A 26,967-nucleotide genomic window follows, 5' to 3' on the forward strand; every position below is an offset into this window, starting at 1 on the left:
AGATTAGACTTAGGTAGAGAAGTTACATTCAGTGCTGTTCTAAAAAAGGAATCAGTACACAGTAAAACTTGTTTGGGAAAAAAATTCCTTTCAAAATATTTGGACTAAGAGGCCCTGCTGAAATATTAGACCAGTAACACCTGAGAGAGCTGGGCTTTGTTACACTGCCAGGAATCAGCATCTAAACCAGCAAAAAGGTAAAAAATGTCTGAAGATAACAAATGCAACTGTGTCTTTTCAAAGCTCTTGTTTTAGTATGGAGCTAACAGAAAAGCACAGCTGGTTTGGATATTAATCTGTTCAATAAGAGACCACCTATGAGTGCTGAGAGCTCAAGTGCAGTTTGAAATCATGGATAAACATGCTTCTCTGCTACACCAGGTCTGCCCTTTCTTCCTGTAAAAGGCATTGGTGTCCCAACACCACTGCCCAGCATGAACTCGTCCATCAGGTGCTCCAAACCGAGTTTCTATTTTCATTTGTTTCACAGCTCAAGTCTTTGGAGTTCACCCCTCCTGTATTCCCCAGCTGTGACAGCCAGACAATTTCCAACAATTACCAGACACCAAGCTGAATGCTTCAAAGAAAATAACATCCTGTCTCTTTCTAGGACCTGACAACAGTAGAGCTTACAACACATTACACAAATAAATCAGTGGAGTAGTCAAAAAGAGCTATAAAAAGAACAGGCTGAAGCTACATTCCAGTTTTGCCTTAGAAAAACTGCAAACTTTGGGAGGCTTCCAATTAAAGACACCGATGAAGCATCAAAATGTGTTTAAGCCTTGGCAGACCAGGCAACATCAGCCAGCAAACAAAATTTCCATGTATTTTCTATGGTAAAGAAACAGAATTTGGTAAAGCAGATAAACTGAGCTCTTTAAAAACCAAAACCACCAAAGACAAGTCTACTTTGTTTTCAGTGTGTTCAATTTTTATCTAACAAAATACTTCATCTTTTTCAGCAGTCAGAATAAGATTACTTCCCTTAGCACACACCAAAAAGCCCAGCAGGACTTTGTGAAAATCCCTGGAAGATGCACACATGAATTTCCATCCTCCAGTTCACGTTTGGTAGCACAACATGCCACAAGAAAAGGGAAACAACGCAAAGTACACGGACTCCAGAAAGCTGCCTGCAGCACAGGCAGCTCTACAATACACTACTAAGCACTAGAACTAAACTGCCTTGACTGCATTTATATGAGAATTGGCTATTTTGTCAAAAGTCTCTTATTCTCAGAACTTGAGACTCACTGCTTTTAAGTCCCAAGATAAAATTCTGCAGAGTTCTTCCTTAACTGAAAGCAGAGGCCAGTGCTTTCAGCCTCAATGCTTGTTGACACAGATGTGAAAGCACATTTGTAAAGGGCAGAAATCCTAATGGTAAAACCCTGAGGGCTTTTATAATACAGATTATCTAAGCACATTGGCTTTTTTCCAAAGCAGCATCTTAGAAACTGCTCATGGCAATAGTATTCCACCTCATGCAAGTGCACAACTCTTTATCTACACACTGAGGAAATGGTGGCACACTCCACGAGCACTCACACCATAAACCAGCAAAACAATTGTGGGGAGCAATCCCATCTTATCCCTACTAAACATTTTAACAAGAGCAGAGTAAATGATATTCTCTCAAAGACCAAAACAACAAAATGGCAAGAGCTTACTCGGGCTGTGAGACCGGAGGTATCTCTGAGGTAGGTGAACTGGAAGTGTTTTCAGTGCTTGGGACTATGCTGGAGGAAGCTTCATTTGCATCTACTGAAGATGGACTCACAGCTTCAGGCTGGCTTGTTTCACTTATTTCTGTTGTCTGTAAAAACATTCCAGGTGAATATACATTTTTCAACACCTGAGTAAGACAAGCATTCACACAATAACATCTACTACGGAGTTCCAACAGTTCAGATTTCTGTCAGAAATTAATTTTGCTTCCTCCTAGACCTAGGTGGCATTCTGTGCTACTCTGGAATAGCTGCAATGTTCTTCTGTAGTCTGCAATAATAATGGAAAAACATCAGTTGGAGCAGGCCTGAAACAGCTTCCTCAGTGGTGCATTCCTACAGGGACTGCCATGAGAAAAGCAGCTTGAATACCGCAATAACCAAAAGAAACAGTTATATTTGCATGCTCCATTACAATCAGATTTATGGTTTCCATCCTAAACTAAATTTAAGAGAAGGCTTTTAATTTCATCTCTCCAGTGGAGGTCCAAAATTATTTAAATCCTATTCCATGCTGTAAGTGAACAAAGAGATAAATCACTTTTCAAATTTGAGTGTTTAGTAGTCTTGAGTCTTATTTATTCTAGGTCTTCAGTTTTCATAAGCACACTCAAAATAAGGCTTTGCGAATCTGAAAGAGCATATAATCTGAAACAGGTCAGATTAACTCCTGCAGCAAAATGAAATATATATTGTCAATAGCTGCATTACCTCAAGTCATCTCACTAAACATGAAGGGCTCAGGAAGATTTAACAGATTTAAACAGCCAAACCATGAAATAAATATTCTGAAGTATGTCCTATGTGTGACATCTTGTAATTTACAAAACAAAAATATGAAGTCAAATAAATAATCTTTAACAGTGGGTTTGTAACATTTAACACCATGCACTGACTTAACAGTATCAATGGCACAGAGCTGAAATACAACTCTCTTCCCAATTTACAAAGGAAATTAAAGTGATTGAAACCATGAAGGATCAAAGCTAAAATGGACTGCTATAATCATCAAGTCTGAGCTACATAAAAATACCTCAGAGAAAAGACTTTATGTTTTATTTATAAATAGACATCCATAGCTACAACATCCAATTTTAATTTATCTTGGAAAGTTTTTAGTCAGCACCTACCAATACTAAATTACTCATTATTTATGCACATGGGAAATGCAAGGTCTGTTAGCTCACACATTTTCTCTTTTACTGGAAACATGAGTCTGACAGCAACCATGTACAGGTGAAACGTGAGAGATGGTTACTATGATCTTCAGATAACCAAAATGAAAGAGTGAAATCCCAGAAGCATTCACAGACTGTATGAAGACAGTGAATGAAATAAAAGCCTTGCCTGCTCAGATTTTGTCAAGTCATGGAGCAGCTCTTCCATAGAATAACTCCGTGTACTGGAGTCCACGTGCTCAGGCTCCAGGCTGGGAGCAGCCTCTTCCCCCTGAGATATTGAAGGTAAAACATCAGTCAGTCTGGACACACCGAACAACAGCACTTCTTCCACCAGCAAAACATCAAGAAACTAAGCTAAGTTAATCCTCAGAAGCACTGACCACCTGTGTTTAAAATCTCACCTGCACAAAGACTACAGCAAGTTAAAATGATTCAGTTCAATCTTCCCTGAAAAGACCATTTTAGCATTGTCTTAAATCATTCCCTTTGTTTGCTAAGGAAAGTTCCTCATTCTGCTATGACTTCCCATGTTGACAAACCCTCCCCTACCTCCCTGCTGCCCAAAAGAGGAGAAAAAACAAATTCTGAGCTGACTTGCATCAGACAACCATTAGAAAATTACACGTGGCACATTTCAGTTGTAGCAGTCTTATCAGCAGAACTACAGTAATTACACAAACCTGCCAGAACCTTTTAAAGCAACCTTCTCTTCTACAACTAAAAATTCACCATCAAGTGAATTCACAAAATAAAAAGTATCAACACGTGAGGGGGAAATAAGTTTTAATCCCACCAGACTACAAAACAAGCAAGAATTTACATTTGCCCTTCAAACTTTTTAAAGTTTTGACTACAAAATACGCAAGCTGGTTCTGAGAAATACTTTAAAATACAGCAAGAAATGAGGCAGAAACTTAAACTCAATTTGTTTTCTAAGGACTATCTAAAACCCTGTGGCCAGATCCTGCAAGTGTCAGTGTTCAGCCCCAAAATGGGCTGCTGTGCTATACAACACCACATGATATTAATTTGAGAGAATTAAGGCATCCACTGAAGAGCAGGAGCTACAAATCTGAGCTAACAAACCTCAGAGACAACTGAGCAACATTTTCCCCCAAATATTATTAGCTCACATCCCAATCCCTAAGATGAAATAGCATCAATGGCTGGAAGAGACAACTGATCTAAGGCAAACTGATCAAGGGCTGCAGGAGAAGCTCCAGCAGTCTAATTAGCAGTAACAGACACTTTCTTAAAATTCCTCACCCACCCAAGAGATTTTCTTTAATGAGTGAAAACAACATCTAACATTAGTTTTCACATCTTTGGGTTTAAGTTCAGAAATCTGCTTAACAATGCAGCCACATTAACAGAATGAAGAATGTTGCAGAGTAGGAAATCATCCACCAGTGGCTTCCCAGTCTCAAAGCTTACTTAATCTTTCCAGTATTATTGCATCAGACATTAAATTCAAGCAGAACTTCTTTCTAGGCAGCCAGAAGAATAGGACTGCGTGCTATTTGGCTGCACAAGCTGGCAAAAAATAGAGCTACCCTAGTTGGTGAAATGCTTAAGAAACCTACAGTATTTAAAGGGATTTTTTATGGTCAGGCAGCTCTCCCCTTGAGTCAGCTAGAATGCTCAGCACACATTTTCCAAGTTTATCGTGGCATATAAAAGGTTTTTCAGAATGAGGACCGTGATTAGCACTACTCCAGATTGCTGGAGGAAATAGGAAAACCAACACAGTAGTATCAATACTACCCATGTTCAGAATAGGACTGAGTCTGGACTTGGGAAAATAAATAAATACATGAAATTACCATGACTTTCTGACTCAACAGCTTGGGAATTCGCTACGCGGTGCAAGATGCAGAAACTTGTCATGAGTTAATCAGGGTGGGACAATTACACTCAATTAACCTGAAGTGTTGAGTAAAGTAAAAAGGAAAGGGACCACAGCTTATTTATTATACCTTTCAGAAACACGTTTTGGCCTTCTTAATTTTTATTGAACAGAAGGAATTAATGAAATAAATTAATTAAATAAATTGAATTTAAATAAATTAAATAATAAATTAAATAAATAAAGAAGTAATTAAATAAAGTGATAAATGCTGACTTAAACCAATTGATCTGAAATCTTCTCTTTAGGGTAACAATCATCTGTACACTGTTTTTAATACAACACAGATGGAACTGGCATAGTGTGGCCTAGACTTACCCAGCCCATTATCTCCTATTCCTCACACTTCCCCTGATGCCCACTTCTAACATCTGGCCCCCAAGTTAAAAACTAACAAACACAAAACAAACACCAATAGCTTTACTATTTATTCCTTCTCTTGCCCCAAACTATCCACCTGAATTGTTACATAACTGCAACAAACAAAGAAAAGGAAAATAAAAACTTGGCAAGGTATCATGGCTCAAAGAACAACTGAGTACATTAAATTCTGGCCAAGTAGACCCTCTGGAGTATTTTATTTTACAATTTAATAGTTAGTCAGACTGAGTAGTTAACATGATGCATCCAGCATACCTTTTCTTGGACATTTTCATCCTCACTGGCCAGGACACAAGCATCACCTGAAGCATATTGCACTGCTGATGAAAGACTGTCTTTACAAAAGACATTCCAAACAGGAAGCCTAATTTAAAAAAAAAAAAAAAAAAAGTCAAAAAGCTTTAGTTAAAATGAAATTTTAGAATTCCCTCAGTATTGTGTCCCTCAATCTTCTTCAGCTGTTCCCATGAGGCATCTAAAAAATACATGTACAGTTCACAGATACTCATTCATAAATCAATTTGAGGATTTGCTAGAAGAAATCAGCAAGAAAAAACATCACAAATTTACTACTTCCAAAAGACGAAAGTATCACCACATCACAGAGTGAAAGCTGACACAAATGAGCTAAGTTATTGCCAGTTAGGAACAATCTGAACCAACATCCTTTGTCACAAAGCAATGGGATATTTTTAGCAATCATTATTACTAAGCAAAAACTTAAGTCACAGAGTAGAAAGTGAAATCTCCTTAATCTGTACACAGCCTACCTGAGAAGGTTTTGTACAGTCAATACCACCCAGCACCCTTAAATAGAGAAAATAAATACATTAAAAAAGCTCCATGCAAAGCCTCCCATGAGATTTGTTTTGTACTTTTTTTAATAGCATTAGTTGTCAGTAGAAATGGATTAATTTCTGCAGAAAAGCAGCCATCACCTCTACAAACACTTTTAGACCAGCATCTTTTCTTTCTTATCATACACAGTCCCTTCACATCCTAGGGAGCATCTGCACAATGAACCATCAGGCTCTGAGGCCCAAAGGTTTTCATGCTGATTTCAACCAATTCCAGCAGAACATGAAGCAAACCGAGCTTTTATGGAGTCTTCAACAATGCTGGAACACCAGTTATCCACCACTTTAAATACAAACATTTTCCATTCAGGAAATACTGTTTACATAGCAATCAGGTGATCAGAATGTTCTCCTGTAAGACACACAAACATCACCCTGCACCCTGAAAAAAAGAGCCACCTTCTCCTCAGAGGAGAGACAAGTCTATAGCACAGAAAAATCTGGATGCAGAACTCTCTGACAATAGCTTTAAGAAATAAAACAGCCTTAACATTAATCATAACAGTGAAATTATCAGTAGGTCCATTATTCACTTACACAACTGGTATCACTACTGCTTGGAATTGGAATTACCAGCTTTCTTCAAAACTTGAATATCAACTTTATTGAGAAGTCTATGTAGTGTAGACTTCTCCACTAAGAAGGAACCCGTGAAATAACAGACCACAGACAAGTATTAAAATTTTAACTTTCATGCATATATATACATTTATATTTTTATATATTCTGTGGCTCACTCCACAGTCCCCAAGGAACCTGTGGGATCTGACATTATTATGGAGATGAGAAAATAAGGTGCTCCACCTCTGTCTCAAAGCACCACAGTAATTTCTCTCCTCTTTCAGGGAGCCTTTCCTCTGTACTAAATGAAAGCTTTCAAGTCAGGCAGAAACAGCTGCAGTTACTGGAAAATAAAGAAGTGAATGTAAGGTACGAAAATAGTAATAACCACATATTGCAGCAGGTACAGTCTCACATCTGAGTTGAGAATTAGGCATAAGCTCCTCACACATCTTAAATTCCCATCCCATCTTGTATTTTTTATGTATGTAAATTTATATGTATTTAAAAATACCTGTTTGTATTGAGTTTCCCATCAAACCTCTGTCCTACCCTATGCACATGCTGCTCATTTCAGAGCGTGAATGAGATGTTACCACACTTCTATGGCCTTACTACCTAGCTTTCACTTGGAAAAATTGGTTATGCAAATACTTTAAGTAATTTATTTCCGAAAAGGGGTTTCAATCATTTCATGGTGAAATTCTCATGCTCTTAACTCCAGTACCTCTGGCCTCTCCTTAGAGATATAAAGACTCCCTGGTTCTTCATAAAAATACACCAGAAACATCAAACATTACAGAGCATCATCCCACCCTTTCATTACACAGGGGGGCACCTCAGGTGAGCTGCACAGAACAGCAGTAACTCCCTGGGTGCACAAAAGGAAAGATTTCAATTTTACAACACAAGGTCTACCCTCACAAATGCACAAATAACTGCTTTAGCACAAAAAGCACAGAAGGCATGTATTTCTTGCAGGCTTTATCGGGTTCCAAACACCGCTTTCAGAAGAATGCAGTTTGGCAGCTCAGATTTAAGCTACTCTGACATGATCTGTGTCCAATGTCTTATTTACTTATTTTCCAAAATTCCTCTTGGTCTACTCCCCAACTCCAACATGATGCCTCAAGTCTCCCAAAAGCCCTCCAAGCTAGGGAGGGGACTGAGAACTCATTTTGTGCATGTACATCCACCCACAGGAAAAGCTGATCCTACTGCAGCAGAGCATGCAGCTCGCAGGATGCATCACTCAACTACTGCCAGCAAACTCTGACAGAGCACTCAGAACACAAAGCCACGTGAGACCAGCCAGTCTGGGAGAAGTCAAGTTAATAACCTTATCAAGACCACCAGCAGTAGTTTTTTTCTTCTTTTAATTGCATATTAATTCAACAGGCTTCTTTAGCTGAAAGGATAGAGCCCATAATAAAAATAAATTGTCAAATAGCACAGCACCTCTGTTAACCATTAAAAAAAACCCAAACCAACAAAGATGAGAATCCAAGTGTTGATTTACAGAGAGCAAAATTCCCCTCGAGTTTAATTGTAGTGTACACCCAGAGGAAGTAGAGCAGTTCCTGCACATACTAATCTGTCTTGCCCTTTCTTGTGACCCAGAAGTGGGATTTTAATGCTGACTCAGAAGCAAGCAGACCTAATGCCCAAATGAGATCAGCCACTAGAGACACCGTCTCAGGTATGAGGTAGATCTTCAAATTAAGAGATTGCTCCCAACACATAACCCACAGCTGGTGACTTAGGTGGATACAGAAGCTTTCAGTATTTCCAATTTTGTAAGCATGACTCAAAACACCACCTGCTCTTAAATCTCATCAAGAACAAAGGAACTTAAGCGTGACTCTTTGTCCTATCATTAATGCAGTTTAAAAGCTGTTTTCTCTAATACACCACGAACTTTCCAGCCTAATGTGCACAAATGCAAAGGTTACAAGCTCAGACAAAGCAGCAGGAGTGGGTGGGGGAATCTTTACTTTTCTCAGGGCAGGCTCGTACTGTGGTTGCCCACTGAAGCAGAAAAGCTGCCCACCCCTATCTGGATGGTTCACTACACTCATGGCTACACAAATTGGCATGGTCTGCTGATGAATGTTCTGCTTTTGAAAAGGAACACACTGAAATTCAGAAGTGCAGGTGGTTTTGAAATTGCAGTGTAGGTTTCATGTGAAAGACCATGCACTTCTGATTTGGCTGAAACTCAAGGAATTGTGAAGAAGGCTGCAGAAAACTATCAGAGATAGAAAAGCTATGGATAGCTGTTATGACAGAAATAAAAATCAAGTAGAAAGGAAATAATTGGTAAGAAAAAAATATTCATACAACTTACAGCTAGGAAAAATCCAAAATATGAAGGTAAGAGGAGCTTTTCCACTATTTCCTCAGAGAGAAACAGCTTCAGGCTTTCCTTTCCAAAGATTTCATACAGCACTGACACACAGCTTCAGTTCAAACACATCTGTCCTCAAAATGATTAATTTAATTCTCCCCAAACAAGACCTATTTCTGGACACTGGAGAGTGGAGCAGCTGCAAGACAGAGGAATTTGAAGCCCAGGGAAAAGCAAAGGAATTTATCACCAGTGCACAGACTCCAAGCCCTCACTGCAGGCCCAGGGAGCAGTGTTCCTCCAGGGTAACTACTGACAGATCTCAGAGGGTTGTGTTACCAACAGGTGCCGATGTGCCAGTGCCCAACAGCTAAGAGGGAGAATGAAGATGTCACTGTCCCTGCCACGTGACAATTCCCGACTCCAAACATTCCCAGATCACTTCAGACAGGCTTGAGGAGGGTTTTGGGCTGGGGTAGAGCCAGCAGAGCAGGCTGTGAGTGGGGAAGAGGCACCTGTTTGATGAAAATCACCTTGTTCATTACAGAGGAATTGACTTTAGATTAATGAGCCTGAAACAATAAAAGCTGTGAAAAGACGAGGAAGGCAGCAAAATACGTTTCGCTGTGAACAAGTCAAGTCTGAGACTGTTTTCACCAGCTAATGGACAAAGAGAAAAAAGGCTCTGCAGGAATGAGGAGCTCAGCAGATCCACAACCAAACTCCCCAGTCAGCAGCAACCTGCCCCACAGCCACTGGCAACACAGGAAAAACAGCAAAGGCAGGGAATCCTCCCTCTCTCCCCAGCAACTCCACAAAATCAATCTTTCCCTCCCAGCAGCTCAGCCAGGGGGACTTGTGTTTAAAAGGGTGTGCAGAACAAAGTAAATGTCACAGAAAATGAAGACCACGACATTATTTCAACCAGTCACAGGAGGAAAGCCATTTTCACAACACTGAACTGCTGCAGCACAAAACCTCCCCAGACACAGCACTCATTTCTGCATGTGAAGTGGAAATACATCTTGATAAATGAAAAGAAGAACCATTAATCCTCTTCCTTCAATACAAGTTAAAAAAACCCAAACAAATAAGACAAAGCAAAAAACATCAATCATTTGGAAGCCATTTTTTACCACAGAAGAGCGGCATGTGTTACTAAAATAATTTTGAAAGATATGATGGACTTTTAAGGGAGAAAAAAAGCTGAAAACTAAAACTACAGATCTAGACTAAGCAAGGCACTGGTACCACCTCATTTCCTACCACTAACCTGATTCACATGCTTAAAAAAACCCAAACCCAAAACAACTGAAATTGGAGCTTTTACTGCAAATCCTTTACCAATCTGTGGTATTTTGCAATTAAGTTTTTAATAGCTTGCCCACACTTTGCAAAGAATGTGCTCTCCAAACAGTTATTTCACTTACTCAGAGGAACCAAACACAAAGATACTTCTGACAATACTGAATTTCACAGCTGCATACAATGAGATTCCAGCCATTGGTTTAAAATAGGGCTTACAGCATTTTAAATACCATTAGCATGCAGAGCTTGCAAAAGAAGGTTCCAGGAGCACCAGATAGTTTTTATCAGTTTGAACTGATTGACTGCATTCCCCCTTCAGCCACACAGGAATCTGCTCTGATCTGAAGATTGTGGGTACATTCCAGTAAGTCCTGAGGGAAGAGAAGAAAGTCAGCTCTGAGCCAAGAGATGCTCAGATATCCAACCCAAGAAGACACAGGGAGAATGCACTATTTGCTCATGACTGTCCACTCCTGTCCCAAGTTAAACAACAGAAAACAACTTTATTCCTTGCTTGCAGTGCTCCCAGGGTTACTCCCATTCTGTCCTGGAAAAGGCTGCTGAGATAACAACACAGGACCCTGTGACCATAACACACATTAATTATTAATAATATAAAATATATATTACAACATCATAATAATTAATAACATCAATTAATTAATGTTATGTGACCACAACACACATTAAATGAAGGTTCCAATGTAACACTGAAACCAACACAAACCTTTCTTGGAAGAAGTTTCCAGGTGCCCTATTTCAGGCATTTCAAGCAGGGCAGAAGTCACAGCCCTGTCCCTCTGGAACACCCTCTGGAAGCACCCAAAGGAACAGGCAGCTCCTGGTGTTTCCTGGAAACAGACTTCTGCAATAGTGAAGGGAGATTGCAGCTTATGAGAAGCTCCCTGGATTCTCAAACTCTAGTTATTTTCTCTGATGCAAGAACTTGGGGAAGAGCACTCATTCCAGAAAAAAACCATAAAACCTGATACCAACCACAAAGACTACAGGAAAACAACAGCCATGCAGTGTGAGTGAACTTAAAGGCTTTTAGAGTCTGTAGTAACATCAAGACTTCCCTCATTGCTTAAATTCCTATGCTTGTCCACACAGCAACAGCAATCTCAGAAGCAGCAGCTGCTCTGCACCAACTCCTCACACTAAAAACCCACCCTCAGTGCAACACAGCCGAGCAGAGTGCCAAGGAGGGGGGTGTTACTTTAAGTTTAGCAACATGAATTTCAGCCTAGATCATTGTAAAACTACTATCACCTGACTCCCAGACATGTATAATGTATTTTTAATAGGTTTCTTATCTCTAAGGGATTTCAGCATTATCTTGATTGCCATTTTAAAACCCAGCCAAGCCAAGTCATTGTCATTCCTTTGTGCACCTGAGCTAATTTTTGAACTGTTGGAACCTTTTACTAATATTCCAGTTTGTCATTCACATCAACATTTTCACTCACCCAAGCCTTGGGATGGGTCTGTCCATTATACCAGCTCAGTAATTCCAGAATCACAATAAAGTTTTTAGATATACAGTTCTAGGTTACCCTGTTCTTAGCTAAAACTTTTCATACACACCCTCTCCATGCTGTAGCACCTCCACAATAAACCTTAAAAGACACTGCATGTCCTCCCCTTGAAAGAGGCACAGAAATTCCCAAAAACTGGATTAGTAACAAAAACTAAAGAAAAAAACTACTCTGTACAAGACTCACAGTGAGAACATCAAAGTGAAAAAGAATAGCAGGTTAGAGAAAGACATTTCAGAAAGGGTTCAAGTTAAGTGCTCAAGGGAGGCACATTTCACTGCAACAGGCAAGGTCTTCACCATCACAGCGCCCTCATCATGGGGCAGAGGCCACTTCAGTACACCATTTGCATAACAAACAAACAAACTTGAAGTTTCTAGGGCAAATCTTTTAGAAGATACTGCATGAAAGCAGTTGGCTGATTTTCACATAATTTTAGAAGGTAAAATATTCAATAATTGATTGAGCCAAGCACTTGTTTTGCATAAGACACCAGAGCCCCTGCTTGCATGTACCACCTTCAACTTGAGCAGGCTGTAAGCAGATTCGATTTTCATTTTTAGGAGCCCAAGAGTTCCAGTGCAGCTTTTGTCCCAGCCTTAGCCACAGAGCAAAGACACTTGCAAACAAGATACTCCACACCTAGGAACATACTTTCCATTCTGAAATCAGATACCTGGAACAACAGTTCTGATTATGGCTGTGCTCAAATAATTTCATTTCTTTCTGCTATAAAATGCACACACACAGTGTATATTTTAGTATCAGCCTTCTGAAGAGATTTAAGTACACAAGAGGACAATCAGCAGATAAAATTCTGAGCCCCTCAATAGGTAAGTTACTCTTGCAGTCCTATCCAGATCATGAGGGCACTGTGCTGCAAAGAGGATTTCAGTGGTAAGCGGCAGAAGGGAACACAAACCCCTCACTCCCAGCTCTAGCACTCACACCTTTCTGCTAATAACAGATGCGAGCTCTAGGTTTAAGCCACGAGTCAATAATGAGGCAAATAAAGGTTCAATCAGCAAAAGCTCCACCGGTGTGATCCCTGATGTGATTTGCACAGCTCTCACCTGAGCAGCAGCAGCACTCCATGAGCCTGCTGGAGTTTTTTTCAGAGCTCCTCCTGCATTACAGCTTTCAACAAGCACACCTTCAAAACCAGACACGACTGAAAACACAAACCCAAATAAAAACCAGTGTTCTTTTTCACTGTATTTGGTAACCCAGGCTTCATTCCTGGTTGTGCCACTGACCCAATCCAACCTTTACAATTTTCAGGGTACACTCTCATGGGGGATTCCAGTCAGAGCTCCTATGCCAGGGGTTTGCCATAAAAACCAGCACATCTTGCTGCTAAATCACTTTGACACGAGGCATTTCCTGATGTAGGATACTCACAGAGTAACAACTGAAGGATCCTGAAGTGTACATGCACTGTCTCCCATCCTCTTTTTACTCACAGCTGTAAACTCAAGCAGCACAGTTAATAAAAGCTAAGTAGGTCAGGATATGGCAATGAACTTTCTGGGATAGAAAGACAAATTACTGGATGCATGATTTCTTTATTAAACTCCCAATTAACACTTTGGAAGTGCAGCTTATGGCAGGCAAAAGCTGATGTCAGAATAATTTATACAGGTTACTCTTCAAACAGCTGTCACAGCTGGTCTCACTTCAGAAAGTCCTGGTATCCTACAAGCTTCTAAACCTACTCCACTCACTCAGCTCTGGATACTGGCAAACTACAAAGCACTCCAAGTTTTAAACGTATTTTTTATATTATGATCATCCACACAAAGGGATTAACTGGAGCATTAAGAAAACCTCTGAATTCAGGACAACAGCAGTCATTTGTCACGCACAGTGGAAGCTCCAAACTGCACAGATGCCTATTATTTTTGGAGCACTACATTCCTGAGCCGTACCTCCATCAGAAGCATTTCCCTAAAGCCACCCTGCTCATTTGAAACTTAGAACAATCTTGCTGGCTCAGAGCTGTCGAATTGTGGCTGGTCCAACTTCAGAAAGCCTCAAGTATTGATAACTGATCCAAAGAGCATCACATTCCCTTTACTGAAAAGGCAATGGGTAACAAATCCCTACTCAAGCTTCTGCATTTTTGTGCATCTCCTAAAACAAAGTCACATTTTTAATGCCCAGGATGACATCTTACACTTCAAGTATCAAATCAATTATTTTTTCCCCATTTTTTACTAATCAGTACTTCCCCCTCAACCAACTTTCTTAGGTGAGCTTGAAAATGCATGATGAGAGGTTTTAAAAATTCCTATTTTAAGCTTAGTTTCAAAGAAAGAAGCAACAGCTACTCAGAAAGAAAACAAAGCCCAGATTAAAAAGGGCTAGAAGTCCAAACAGCCCAGAGTGTTCTTTGTGTTCTTTCAGCAGCTGTTTTGCCCCATGGGTTTCTCCCTGACTTTTGGGGTTCCATTTCATCAACTGTTGAACACCAGTTCCACCTGTAAGGAAAAATTTCTCTCCTACTAGCACAAAGTCCTTTGAAAACTACATCTCAAACTAATTGAATTTAAAAAGCCAACATTTACAACGCAAATCCTTCCATTTGCTATTTAAAGTTTCTTAACTGCTGAAGTGAACAAAGGTGCTGATTTTCTTTATAGTAAAAAGTTAAATCACAACTTATCAACTTCTATGGTCCACCAACAATGCATGAACCAACAGACTTCAAGACTTTTTAATTACAACTCTGACATGACTATTGAAATTAAACTGGGTCCCAACATCATCCTGCAGAAAGGATTTCAAACCCTCTCATGTGAATTTGTATTTGGACAGCAGACTAGGAAACTGGAGTTGCATCCCTCAACATTTAAATTAATCCACTGGCTCCTAGCCAAAAAGCAGCCAGTGAGCAGGGTGAATATACAACATGAACCTTTCTTTTTTAAACTCTAAAAGGTTTGGGGTAATCCAATACAAACTCTGAGATCAGTTAAGACACTGCTTGAAAGAGAAAACCCTTTTGAAGAGTAAGAAAAAGAGCAGCTCCATTTTCCTCCTAACCACACCAAAGAAGAACACAGAGGTTGTCAGAGATTTACAGAGCAAACACATTATTCCAACAAGATAACTGAACATGATATTCCTTCGTTAATATGGAATTATCCTGAACAAAAACCAAAAAAAACCTGAGCTTTTTAACAAAATTAAGCCCTGCTGAAACAGCAGACTAAGAACCTGACCACCTATTGATCATTAAGCTAAAAACTCCTCCCATTAAAAAATTACCTGGAGGCAGAGACAGATCATCAGCCCTCAAGGCACTCTAACCAAGAAACAAAAACTGTCTTCCCATTAGGAATCCTAGTTATACAACTAAAACCTGCTGTCAGGACAAACTTGGCTGTTCAAGGAGTAAAATCAAAGCTGCCTGGAGAAGGTTCAGGAGGCTCACTGCTCACCTGATCAAACCCACATAGCCAGGAGATTTTTGTTTCAAATTTTGCTGAATGTAAACACATCAACCGAGTTTTCAAGCACTTTTAGATTCACTTCCCTCTCCAAACCCCAAAAACGTGATGACATGAACCAAAGCTGCTTCAGGACTGTTCAAACACAGTAACACAAGCATCAGCACCAGATTTGCAACTGATCGTGTAAAATAGAGATGCCTGGGCTCCCACTCCTCACCCAACTGTGAGACAAGCCAGAACTTCAGGATGATTTCATTTTTTTAAGGAGACTATCTGAACAATCTACAGGAACTGTAATGTAGTAATACACCAGAGTGTGGCCATTCTGTTTGCAATATTTGCTGTTTGCTGCTCAAGCTGGCTATCAGTTCTCAAACAGTGACTCACCAAGTTCAAAGAGGAGCAAAGTTTAAGAAGGTTGGGACTTGCCATACAGAAATACATTCTACTAATATTTGTATTCTGGTAAATGTCATCTCTTAAAGGAAATTTGAAAAGAGAGTAAACAGGGGATGCTGGAGCAAAGTACAGTGGAGGTAATAATTATAAAAAACACTCTCAGAGGCATAATCAATGCAAAAGTAAGAGGGTTCACTTGGTTTAACTTAACACTACTCTTGACAGGCTCAGAATAAGGAACCGTGTTCTTTCAGAGGATACTGCAAGAGCTCAGCCTGAAACTGGAAATGCAAGGATGCCTCCGGTAAAGGCACAGCGAGACAACAACACCCGTAACTCTGAACCTCCGTGTGCGGCTTCAGCCCTCACCTGACACCGCCGGGTGACTACTGCCGCTCCTGGCAGCGGGAATCGCTCTCCCGAAAGCTGTCACCTTCCCCGGGGAGCACCGCACGACAACACAGCCCGGGCTGCCCAGAAAGAAGCACCTCACCTTCCTAGGCTGCCCAGGGAGGCCGTGAGGTTTTTCTCTCTGCAAGCATTCCAAACCCACCCGGACGCGCTCCTGTGTCACCTGCTCCAGGTGACCCTGCCTGGATCATCTCCACAGTTCCCCTCCAACCCTACTGATTCTGTGACCGCCCAGCGCCCCATCCCCACCTCCCGACCCCGGCTCCGCGCATCCCGCCCAGGGAGCGCTCCCCGCCGCGGCAGCGGGCGCGGCCCCGGGTGCCCGGCGGCGGCGGGGCTGAGAGGCCGGCACTCACCAGAGCAGGGCGCAGAGCAGGAGGCAGGAGCCCAGCGCCAGGGGCCGGCGGGGCGGCTCCCTCATCGTCTCCCCCGTCTGGCTGGCGCGGCCGGGGCGAGGCGGCGCATCCTCCTGCGGGCGGCGGGAGCGGCGGGAGGCGCTGAGGGGGATCGCCCGTTGTTGCGCACGGCCCCTCCCCGCGCGCGCGCGCGGCCGTTACTGCCCGCCGGGCCGGGCCCCCCGCCCCGCCCCTTTCACCGCCTCACGCGCTGAGCTGGAAGGATTCGCGTCACGCGCACCGCGCCGCCAGCCAATGGCCTGAGAGCTCCGCGGGATGGCCCCGCCTCCCGACCCCGCCGATTGGACAGCGGGCTCGGCTGTCCCCGCCCCTCCAAGGACCCCGCTCTGTGAGGTGTCTGCGGCAAGCAAGCCGTTAAAGGGAAATCGCCATAGCGATAAACGACGGATGGCGGCCAAACCACCGGCCGCAAAGCGCCTGAGGAGCGGTGCGGCCTCCGCTTCCAGGGACATTTCAAGCATCGGCGCTCCCACGTGACAGCGCCTAATAATTTTTTTAAATTTTGATCAGGCTTCTCTGCGGGCTGCCGGGCGCTGAGGCCCGAAGAGGGAACGCCGCGCGGGGGCTGCCGGGAGTTGTAGTTCCGAGCCGGACGGGACCGAAGCGCGCGTCTCCGGGCGCCATTTTGCGGGCCCCCTGAGGGGTCCGTGAGGGGCAGCGGGGCTCGGCTTCACCCCGTGCTCGTGGGGGCGCCCGAGGTGTGTCAGCGTACATTTATTTCCATCGTAGGAGCAGGGGCCGAGCAGGGTGTGCTCCTGGGAAACGCTCAGGGAATACAGGCCAGGTAGCATCTGGGACAGAAGAGAGGAGCCTCCGCTTGCACGGGACCTGGAGAAGAACACATCAGTTGTTGCCAAAACATGAGGCGTTTTGTGCATCATCCGGCCCAAATCCGCCCATCTACAGCTTTGGTCTTCACACTGAGACAGGAAAACCTTCCTTGCGCTTCACTCCTGCCAAAAACACCCTGAGGATCGGGGTTCTCCGTGCCGGGGAGCGGGGTCGAGCGACACGGCCCGGCCCAGGGAGCCCTGCAAGGTGCAGGTGGGTGAGTCAGGAGTGTGCCACGCTGGAAACGTGCACATGTCAGGACTCTGAACGAGGAAGGACAGCTCAGCCCGCGGGGAGGGTGTGAATCACGGCAATCCCAGCAGCAGCAGGTCACAGCTGCTGTTTTCCCCAGAGCAGCTCCAGCCTCATGACCCGGCCCTTACAGAGCTGCGGGATGACGTGCCTGGAGTCAGCCAGCAGTGGAAACCCCTGGAAAGTCTTTGTGTGTGTTCTTTCTCTGATTTTTTACCCTGTAACTTGGTGCCTTCGTTAACACCTGGCACTCTGCCCTTCTGAAATTCCCAGAGGAGTGGAAGCAGCCCTGCCATTTGAACCAGGTCCGGGAGCGCCTCTCCCCTTCGGGGCATTTGTCCATCCCAACAACACAGCCTTGGCCACAAAGTGCCTGTTGTGGACGGCCAGGATCAGAGCATCCATCCATGAAGCACTAGAAATTCAAACAACTGCTGATCTGGCTGATGAAAGAGATGGTAAACATTCATTACCCCATTGCTGAGTACTGCCAGCCAGAGCTCTTGGCCTCAGCGCTGCTACGGGGTATGGCTGAGCCTGTCTCCGTTGTCAGCCTCCTTTGTGTTCCCTCCTGGGACGGGAATTCCTGCAGCAGTTCCTCTCCCCGGGGACTGGAGAAGGCTCCGGGGCAGCTCCCACAGGCTGTGATCCGTTCCAAGCTGGGGAGTAAGCACAGCTTAGACCAAACACGGCCCAAGAGCTGTCACAGAGGACACATCATTTCAGGGGAAGCTTCGCAGTGCTGGGGTCCTGGAGAAAAAGCCCCTTTGAGTCAGTGCCCACCAGGTACAAGCATCCCCCAGAAGTGCCTGGATCAGCCAGACAGGGGCTTGATGTCCTGTCCTCTGCCAGACCCACATACCAGCGCTTGCTAAGCTTGTTTCTCAACCACTGATGAGCAATATGAGTCAAAAAATGACAGATTACCCAATCTCCCAACTAGAGCCCCTAATTAACCCAAAACCCAGTGGCCTGTGGGGTTACCAGGGAGCAAATATTTGTGTGGGATTCTCAAAAAGCGCTGCACCTTTGTAACAGGGTTTTTTTCGCTTCCTCTTGGCCAAATTTCTCATGGAAAACCCCAGGACGAAGCGAGCTGGTGCAGTTCCTGTGAAGCTCTGGGGCTGGATTTGAGCTCACCCTGCATCCCCTGGGCAGGAATAAAACGTGGGCTGTGGTGCTTGGCACCCTGGGTTGGGAAAGCTGGAGGAGGCCACCCAAGGGTCACTTCCTGAGAAGGTGGTGCTGTTTGACCTGCACAGCAATGGGGCAATGCTTGTCCATTGCACTCCAACCCTCCAACAGGCTTGGTTGTAGAGTATCCCCCAAAGATTTGGGCATTTTAGGGCTGACTTTTTAGAGACACCTGATTCTGGGGTACACCCTGGACCTTTGCCTTTCAGCACTTTGCAGCATTTGTTTGCTGCAGTGGCAAACCCTTCTCTCCCATTCATCCCTATCTGCTCTTTACAAAGGCTTCTTGTTTTCCCAAGTGTTGCCTTTTTTCTTTTTTTTTTTTTCCCCCCCCACGTGTGATTTAATTCACACAAACTCCTTCCTCTTCTGACTATTGATCTTGGCTCCTTACTGGTTAAAATAAAGTAAATCTTTCATAAGCAGGTTCTGACAACACAACTTTTGTTCCTTCCAGACACAATTTCCTGTTTAATTTCCTGACCGTTTCTTGGTAAAGGAAAAGCTGTAAATTGCAAGATTGCTTCAGAGACCTTCCTCTGACTTCAGATGAACTGTTAACCACTTGCAGGAGAGAATCCAGCAAACCAGCACAAAACTTGTAAAACAACCCTCATTTTCTTTTATATCTTCTGCGATTCGCGCCGAGAGGAAAGCTGCGCACAAAATAAAGGTTGGAAACATTTTCCTTGGAAAATCAAACAGGAGCAACTCCACCTCCAGCTGAGCAGGTAATTGCACTTTCATCACTCAGCAAACCGCCTGTGACACGTGGACTGTGCTTCTGTGGTCCCAAATGTGGACATCCCCCCGCACGGGCTCTGATTCCCACTCCCACACTCCTTCACATCCCGGGAGATGCCGAGAGATTCCCACGGTCACAGTGACCGGCTGATCCGACGGGACATTCCCGCGGGCGGGGTCACCGGGAATGCTGCGGGGTAATGAACGCCCTCAGGGTTAATGAAGGTGGGCTGGCGCCGGGCAGCTCTTGGCACGCAGTGACACGGTGACACCCGGCTGGGGCTGCGTGACCTGGTGCAGGAGAGCTCAGATCTCCAGCCAGCCCTGCCCCAAAGAGCCCTCAATCCCGGCACGGCTGGCACAGTTCCACGGCTCCCAAAAGCAGGATGGAGCCAGCAGCACCTGTGACAGCCCCTAGGGCAGCTCCTGCAGGACACAGGTCCACCTGGCTCTGAGCCCCCGCTTTAGAGGTTCAAAACCTGCAGTGTAAGATGAAGAAAATGGATTGAGGTGGGAATGTCACTTTTGAGAGCATTTGTATTTCGGTTTCTCATTTCACTGGCTAAATTGTAACCTTGCCTAGAAATAGGAGATAAAACGATTGCTCCAGCAGGGGTGCCCAGGCAGGTACAGCAGGAAGCTGCAGCATCTCCTGGCCCTGCTGCAGAACCACAGAGCCTCTGCATGACAGCAAACACTCTTTCTTACAGCCAGTGCTTGGGAGCAGATGGAAAATGGCTTCCTGGGGAAGGGATCCACCTTACCCTAGCCTGGCTGGCAAGTGTTCCAGGCACAACTTCAGCAGCACCTTGGCAATGCTGTGACAGCCGTGCAGAGCCCTGGTGCTGGAGAAGACAAACATGGTCTCAGCCACCGGGGAGCTTCTCTTGCCATCTGATGGGGCTGATGGAATGGGGAGAGTCCAAAGGCTGCTGACAGCTGAGACACAGAGAATCCAAATTAACTCTTGCTCTCGTGATGGAAACCACGTGGGGTGAACCATGGTGGGTGCCTTGGTGCTTCCCAGCAGCTGCTGTTTGAGCCCCCCTGGGAAAAGAAAAATCAAATTTCACTGCAGAAACTGAGAAACGGCAAAACTTTGCAATGCAAGCATAAAGGGTTTTTTTAGCCTTTATTTCTGGGAAGACAGCGTGGGCCGAAGCTTCCCCTTCCTTCTTCACCCTCTCCCCCTGGGCTGAGGGGAAGGGCTGGGAAAGCACCTGGTGCAGGCCAGGGCTGGTTTCCTCTATGGCCCTGTGCAAATCAAGGCCACGGTGAGGGATGCCACAGGCACTTGGTCCAGCAGGCCAGAGCATCCGTGGCTTTCTCAGCACAAACCCAAACCTGAGACCCACCCCCACATATCCCCGGGGCTGCAGGGTGGTCAGAGCCCTGGGCAGCAGTGCCAGGAGCATGGGAGAGTGGCACAGCCCACACAGGAGCATCAGCACCTCCCAGATTCCAGAGGTGGGGATGAGGGACCCACAGGGCTGGCCAGGCACACACAGGGAGCGCCACAGGCTCAGCAGCTTCCCTTCCCCTTTCTGCCGACCACTAAAATAAACAGAATTCCCACCTGGCTCCATCCCCTCCCTGCCACATATTTAAAAACAGGGAGAGGGGCCAGGGGGTGGCTGGCAGCAGGAGTGTCACTCCTCAGGGACTCACATGCTCCAGGGGAACAGGCACCCGCTCCCGGGACGAGCTCGTGTTGCAGGGAGAGGCACTGCATGTGTGAAAAACACCCCTCAGCCCCGACATCGCTGCTCTCACGTGGGCTCCTGCTTGGAGCTCCAGGGAGATGCTCAAGGGAAGAGGGCAGGGGGGGCTCCTGCTGTGAATATCTCCCGGGAAATCGCTGTATCCAGACTCAGGCCATGCTGGGTTTGAACAAAGGCTTCTTTACTTTACTAGGCAAATGGGAAGGTGAGCACAGAGGATCCTCTTGCAGCACACCAGGCCAAGACAGGGAGTTGCAAACTCTTTTTGACCTGTGCACACCAACTTTTTCCCCAGCTACACTTCCTAGAAAAACCAACAGCATTTGCATACACGGTTTCATCCAATATCCCCCTCCCCATTTACAGAACAAAAATATCTCCATGGCAGAAACTAAAAACCTTGTTAGAAGCTCTGGGTCCCCTCACACTCTGTGTCCCAGAGCTGCAAGGGGAGGGAAGTGGCTGCTGTAGGGGGCTCAGGCTGGGGCAGGTTGGTGCTGGGTGCTGCCCTGTGGCTCCAGCCACCACCCCCTTGAGGGGACATTGCTTTCACCCTCTGGGGTAAAAGTTGGGTTTTTCAGTGTTTTGCCACCTGCAGCTCTTGATGCCTTTCCACCAGCTGTGGAAGAGCTGGGTCAGCAGTTCACATCCCATCCCTACTGCACACATTTAGGGCTAAATAAGGGGGAACAGTGAGAAACCACTTGGCAAAGCTTTGTTTTGGAGCCCCAGATCTGCTCTGCCAGGAGACAGACACCTGTGTGGACCCTAAGACCCTCCTTGTTCCCAAATCTCAGTCTTCACCTTCCAGCTTCTATGACAACCCGTGCTCAGGTCCTACAGGCAGGTTTTATTATTTTATCCCCCAGGTCTGGTTTCCTCCCTGCATCTCTGGGTTAGAGACATGCCATGTGCAGCTGAAGGTTGAGCTGAGCTTACCTGAGCAGCTGAAGTTTGGACTCATCCCACCCTGGAGCACCCTGAAACTGGCAGAACACATTGCTGATGTCATTTTTGGCTGCAGTTTCCTCGGGGTTTTCTTTTTTTAAAGCAGATTGAAAAACATCATCTTTACTAGGTGACAGCTTGACCCTGGTGGAGTTCTCTTACAAAACAGGCCCTGCTGACCCACTGCCCTGGAGCTGGCCAGGCCCTGGCTGGGCTGCCTTGTCCCTTTTTCCAGAGCCCAGAGTGGGTGGTAGGGAGGGTGTTTTGCCAGAGGGCTGCAGGGATCCATGCTGACCGTCAGGGAATGCCAGGAGCGAGGGAGCTCAGATTCACAGCCCCCCCCCACGTGCTGTGTGTTCCAGAGGTCACATCCCTGCAGGCATGTGTCTTTCCACATCACATCTCTCCTGCCCCACATCCTCAGCCTTCCCCTGCAAGAGGCTCAGCAAATCCCAAACAGTGCCCTGAGTCCAGACCCAATCCCAGTTTCCTGGACTGCTCTACCCAGCTCTGAGCAGGGTTTCTCCAGCAGCCTTGGGCTCATCTCAGCTCAGGAAATCTGAGCTGCACACAGGGAAGGGAGATGCCTGGGAGGGCTGGAGCAGCACCAGACTCCTCCATGTCCAGGTCCTGCAGGGCTCCCAAGGCAACCAGCCCTGTCTGCCCCAGTATCCCCCCATGGGTTGGCGTCATCCCAGTCTGTGCTGGGAATCCAAACAATCCTGTAAGAGGTGATTGCAAGAGAGCAGGCACAGCCTGTGTCCTGGGGCCTTTTAAGGCAGGAGATGATCTCTGGACATGGAAAAAACGCAGCAGCTGGAGCTGCGCCAACCTTCCCCCTCCCTGAAAAACATTCCTGTGGAGGGAGGGTTGGGCTCCAGGGTCAAAGGGGGATGGCTTGGCAGAGACACCAGGCCCAAGGATCCATAGCTGTGCTGTGACATCCCTGCAGGGACAGGGACCCTTAGCAGAGTGTGCTGCTCAGTTATTTTGAAGCTGATTTCTGCAGCACAAGCGATGGTCCCGTCCCGAGGGGAATCGGACACAGCAGTGGTGGGGATGCAGTGCCTCCCATGCTTTTGATACTCAAATATCTCCAGCGGAGGTGCAGATCAATCCCAGCTATTTCAGTCCCAGCCTGTCACCTTTCCAGCTTCCTTCCAAACAACTTTAGCTGTGTATTCCAACATTTGGAGGCGACAGACACTAAACAAATCTTCAGTGAGGTCCCTTTGCTAAGGGCAGGGCAGAGCCAAGCCTCAGCACACCCAGTTTGTAGTGCCATGGCACCCAGCTCCTCATCCCTGCCATTTTTCAGCAGAGGGGCTCCAAGCACTCACCATCCTACAGCCTCTCCAGAGGCCAGTGGCACTTGGGGACACCTAACTGTGAGGTGAGGGAGGTCTTGTGGCCCCGAACCCAGAGCAGGAATTTCCATGCTCACACAGGACTTTTGTATGCTTGACCTTAGCTATTGCTTATCCCTGCCAGGAGAGCTCCCAGGAGGGCTGAGGGATGACTCCATGGCACAAGGTCCCCTCCGAGCAGCAGGGTGACGGTGACGTGGCGGATCCCGTGGGGACAGTTGTGCAGGCAGGAGTGTCACTGCCCTGCGGCAAAGTTTGGGCCACCGGGGCAGGGCTGAGCTGCCCTTCGCACCGTGGGCGGTGCCATCACACGTGGCACTCACAGCTGTCCCCTCCCAGGGACACCGAGCCAGCACAGCAGTGACAGCTGCTCCGTCCCAGACCCTGCTGGGCTCTCACCAAGTGGGTGCCGAGCCCTGTGGTGCCAGCACCAGAGAGATCCCCTGGTCCGGGTGGGCACCCCGTGGGGAGCTGTGCTGGCATCTCCCACAGGGGTTTTGCTTTGCTGGCATCACCCAGCATGGCTCAGGAGCTCTGTGAGTCACTGCCCAGCCCCAGCCTCCCACTCCTCCCTGCCTCCAAAGGGCGCTTGCTGGCCCACAGCAGAGGAGTTTGCAAGGGCACACCAAGTACCCCTCACCTCTGTCCTCTCCACTGGGGTTTCTGCGTGGACCTGAGCACGTGGAAGCAGCCTCATGCTCCAGCCCAGCCTGCTCTTCTTGGTCCCCAAAGCATCACAGATGTGCACCAGAGCCCAGGGCCAGGTGACAGCAAACCCGCTGTCACCAGCCACAGCGAGAGCACAGCATTGCCCTGCCCCTGCCCATGGGAGCTGGCATTCCTCTTCTGCGGTGGTCCTGGCACTTCTCAGAGCAGCACAATGGCACTCTGCCCTCCCAGCTTTCCTCTTGCACACCCCAGCTTTACTCCATGACTTTGGGAGAAGGACATTTCGTTCAAAATCTCAAGTTCCCAGGCCCTGGGCACCAAGGCAGTGCCAGCAGTCACAGGAGCTGGCAGCACTCCCTGTCCCCCTGGGCGCTGCCTGGTGCACATGGAGGCACGTGCATGGCTCTCTGCAAACTGTGGGGCTGGGGGCTTTCAGGGAGGGCAGCTAAAACTGAGTCCAGCTCCATCCTGGCTTGGAGCCTGCTTGGCATGGGGTACCTGCACAGGGCGAGCAGCTGCTTCTGTCCTGCCGAGCAAGTGCAGTGATACTGCTGGAGGTGGCACTTTTCAGATGTCACTGTGGTGTGGCCCAACCTGAGCCCCCCCCAAAGGCACAGTGGCAGTGTGGGTGTTACCTGCCGCTCTGCACGTATCTGGATGAGGTGGGATCTGTTTGGAGAGTCTCCTGTGGCAGGCTCTGGGGTGAAAACAACCGGCAGCTCTTTGGCCTGTTGCTGCTGTGACAGCAGGGCCGTGAATGGTCCTTCCCACAGCACAAACAGGGCACTGTTCAGGCTGCTTTGCCCCGGGCCGAGGCCTCTCGGGTGAGGCCAAAGTAAGCAGCTCCTCAGCAGCAAGCACCTCTCCGGGGCTGGGAAGGCTCTGACCTGAGCACAAGCCAACACAGACTTAGGGAAAACACCTCTGGCCTCTGTGAAACCTCCCTCAATATGCCCCTGTCCCCTTGCTGCACATGCCGAGTCGCTTTGAGCAGCACAGGAGATGGATGTCCCTGCAGAGCTGCACCTCTCCAGCCCTGCGTTCCTCCTCCTGCTGCACTCTGGGCCAGGGCAGGACGAGCTGCAGGGGAAGGCTGCCCTGTAGCATCACACCCACATTCCTCACCTGGCTGCTGGAGCCTGGTTTGGCCAGAAAAGCAGGAAAGCAGATGCCTCGCTGGACCAGGACAAGGAGCGGTGCTTGCAGCATGGGCTGGGGTCACGCTCCCAGCAGCACAAAGAAGCCCTGGCTAAATCCCATCGGCCGGCTGAGCCCTTCTCGGCGGCTGCGTTTGGGCTGCAGGGGCACAGCCCTTTGCCACGGTGTGGGACCATGGCCGGAGCATCCCTCGCGGGGCCAGGCGGAGGCGAGACAGCCCCCAGCACCGGCAGCAGTCCGGGACAGGGACTTGCGGCTTTCGGGATGAGCAGATCCCAGCACGGAGCCGCGGCGTGCCCTGAACCCACCCCCAGAAGCTGCTGAAGCTCACACGGAGCGGGGGGCGCAGCCCGGGGAGGGGGGAGGTGACCTCTCTCAGGCGTGGCGGTGCCAGGCATTGGGACCCAGCCCCAGGATCTGGCCCTGCCCGAGGCTCCTGCTCCTGTCCCGGGGTCCTGTCCGTGTCCCGGGGTCCCGCCCGTGTCCCCCGGCTCCGGCCGGGAGGTGGCAGCCGCGAGCGCCCCGGCGTCCCCTGCGCCAGCCCCGGGAGCGGCGGCGCGGCCGGGCCGGGGCCGCGGAGCCTCCCCCGAGCGTCCCGGGCCATGGAGCCGATCCCCGGGCGGCGGTGGCAGAAGGTGCTGTACGAACGCCAGCCTTTCCCCGATAACTACGTGGACCAGCGGTTCCTGGAGGAGCTGCGAAAGAACGTGCACGCCCGGCAGTACCGGTACCGGGCCGTCGTCTTCCAGTCGGGAGCGGTGGTGCAGCAGCTGTGCAGCGTCTGCGTCTTCGTGCTCACCTGGTGGTACATGGACGCCGGGATGCTGAGCCCGCAGGGGCTTTTCGGAGCGGCCCTGGTGTCCTCCCTGCTCGGCTACGTGCTGTTTGATGCCGTGGACGGCGGGGCCGGGCGCTGGGCGAGCGGGCGGACGCGCTGGGCTGACCTCAAGAGCACGCTGGTGTTCGCCGCCTTCACCTACGGCTTCTCGCCGGTGCTGAAGACGCTGACCGAGTCCATCAGCACGGACACCATCTATGCCATGTCGGCCCTCATGCTCCTGGGTCACCTCATCTTCTTCGACTACGGCGCCAACGCCGCCATCGTGTCCAGCACGCTGTCCCTCAACATGGCCATCTTCGCCTCGGTGTGCCTGGCCTCGCGCCTGCCTCGCTCCCTCCACGCCTTCGTCATGGTCACCTTCGCCATGCAGATGTTCGCCCTGTGGCCCATGCTGCAGAAGAAGCTGAAGGCCCGGACGCCCCGGTTCTACGTGGGGGTGACGGTGCTCTTCGCGCTGGCCGCGCTGGCGGGGCTGGCCACCGTGTCCAGCGTGGGCGCCGTGCTCTTCGCCTCCCTGCTCCTCGCCATCTCCTGCCTCTGCCCCTACTGCCTCATCCGCCTCCAGCTGCTCAAGGACAACATCCACGGGCCCTGGGATGAGGCTGAAATCAAGGAGGACCTCTCCAGGTTCCTCACGTAGGCCCGGCCCAGCGGGACCCTCTGCTGTGAGCAGCGCAAAGGTCCTGGCTGGGGGTCAGCCCTGTGGGGGAGGACACCTGAGCCAATAAAGTCTCTCACAGCAGCAAGAACCA

The 26,967-nt window shown here is 47.9% G+C and overlaps 2 protein-coding genes and 1 long non-coding RNA gene across 7 annotated transcripts in view; 2 read left to right on the forward strand and 1 right to left on the reverse strand.

Moving 5' to 3' along the window:
- SUCO (SUN domain containing ossification factor) overlaps positions 1 to 16,617 on the reverse strand; it is a 38,097-nt gene extending 21,480 nt beyond the window's left edge. For all 5 annotated transcript variants that reach the window (XM_088060401.1, XM_014257598.2, XM_014257599.2 and 2 more), the window contains exons 1-4: positions 16,431 to 16,617; positions 5,454 to 5,562; positions 3,078 to 3,179; positions 1,674 to 1,819 (exon numbers count right to left, since the gene is read on the reverse strand). In XM_088060401.1, coding sequence (XP_087916527.1) covers positions 1,674 to 1,819; positions 3,078 to 3,179; positions 5,454 to 5,562; positions 16,431 to 16,495 — 422 coding nt within the window. In that variant the 5' untranslated portion in view covers positions 16,496 to 16,617. The remainder of the gene's footprint in view (positions 1 to 1,673; positions 1,820 to 3,077; positions 3,180 to 5,453; positions 5,563 to 16,430) is intronic.
- Positions 16,618 to 16,910: 293 nt separating this feature from the next.
- Positions 16,911 to 22,155, forward strand: LOC106628459 (uncharacterized). Its single transcript, XR_001331849.2, has 3 exons — positions 16,911 to 17,534; positions 19,225 to 19,498; positions 20,222 to 22,155. It is a non-coding gene; the product is annotated as an uncharacterized LOC106628459 (long non-coding RNA).
- A 3,746-nt stretch (positions 22,156 to 25,901) lies between these two features.
- On the forward strand, positions 25,902 to 26,967 carry PIGC (phosphatidylinositol glycan anchor biosynthesis class C). The gene has a single exon (XM_005528659.2). The coding sequence runs from the start codon at positions 25,977 to 25,979 to the stop codon at positions 26,853 to 26,855; it is 879 nt and encodes a 292-aa protein (XP_005528716.2). The 5' UTR covers positions 25,902 to 25,976; the 3' UTR covers positions 26,856 to 26,967.

The sequence above is a fragment of the Pseudopodoces humilis genome, chromosome 10 (genome assembly GCF_049639895.1).
Source record: "Pseudopodoces humilis isolate 2021_Gansu_Grassland_sample_001 chromosome 10, ASM4963989v1, whole genome shotgun sequence".
NCBI classification, from domain to species: Eukaryota; Metazoa; Chordata; class Aves; order Passeriformes; family Paridae; genus Pseudopodoces; species Pseudopodoces humilis.

Bases quoted from the DNA above. Each gene is read 5' to 3' on its own strand.
- PIGC (XM_005528659.2), top strand. From the start codon at position 25,977: ATGGAGCCGATCCCCGGGCGGCGGTGGCAGAAGGTGCTGTACGAACGC.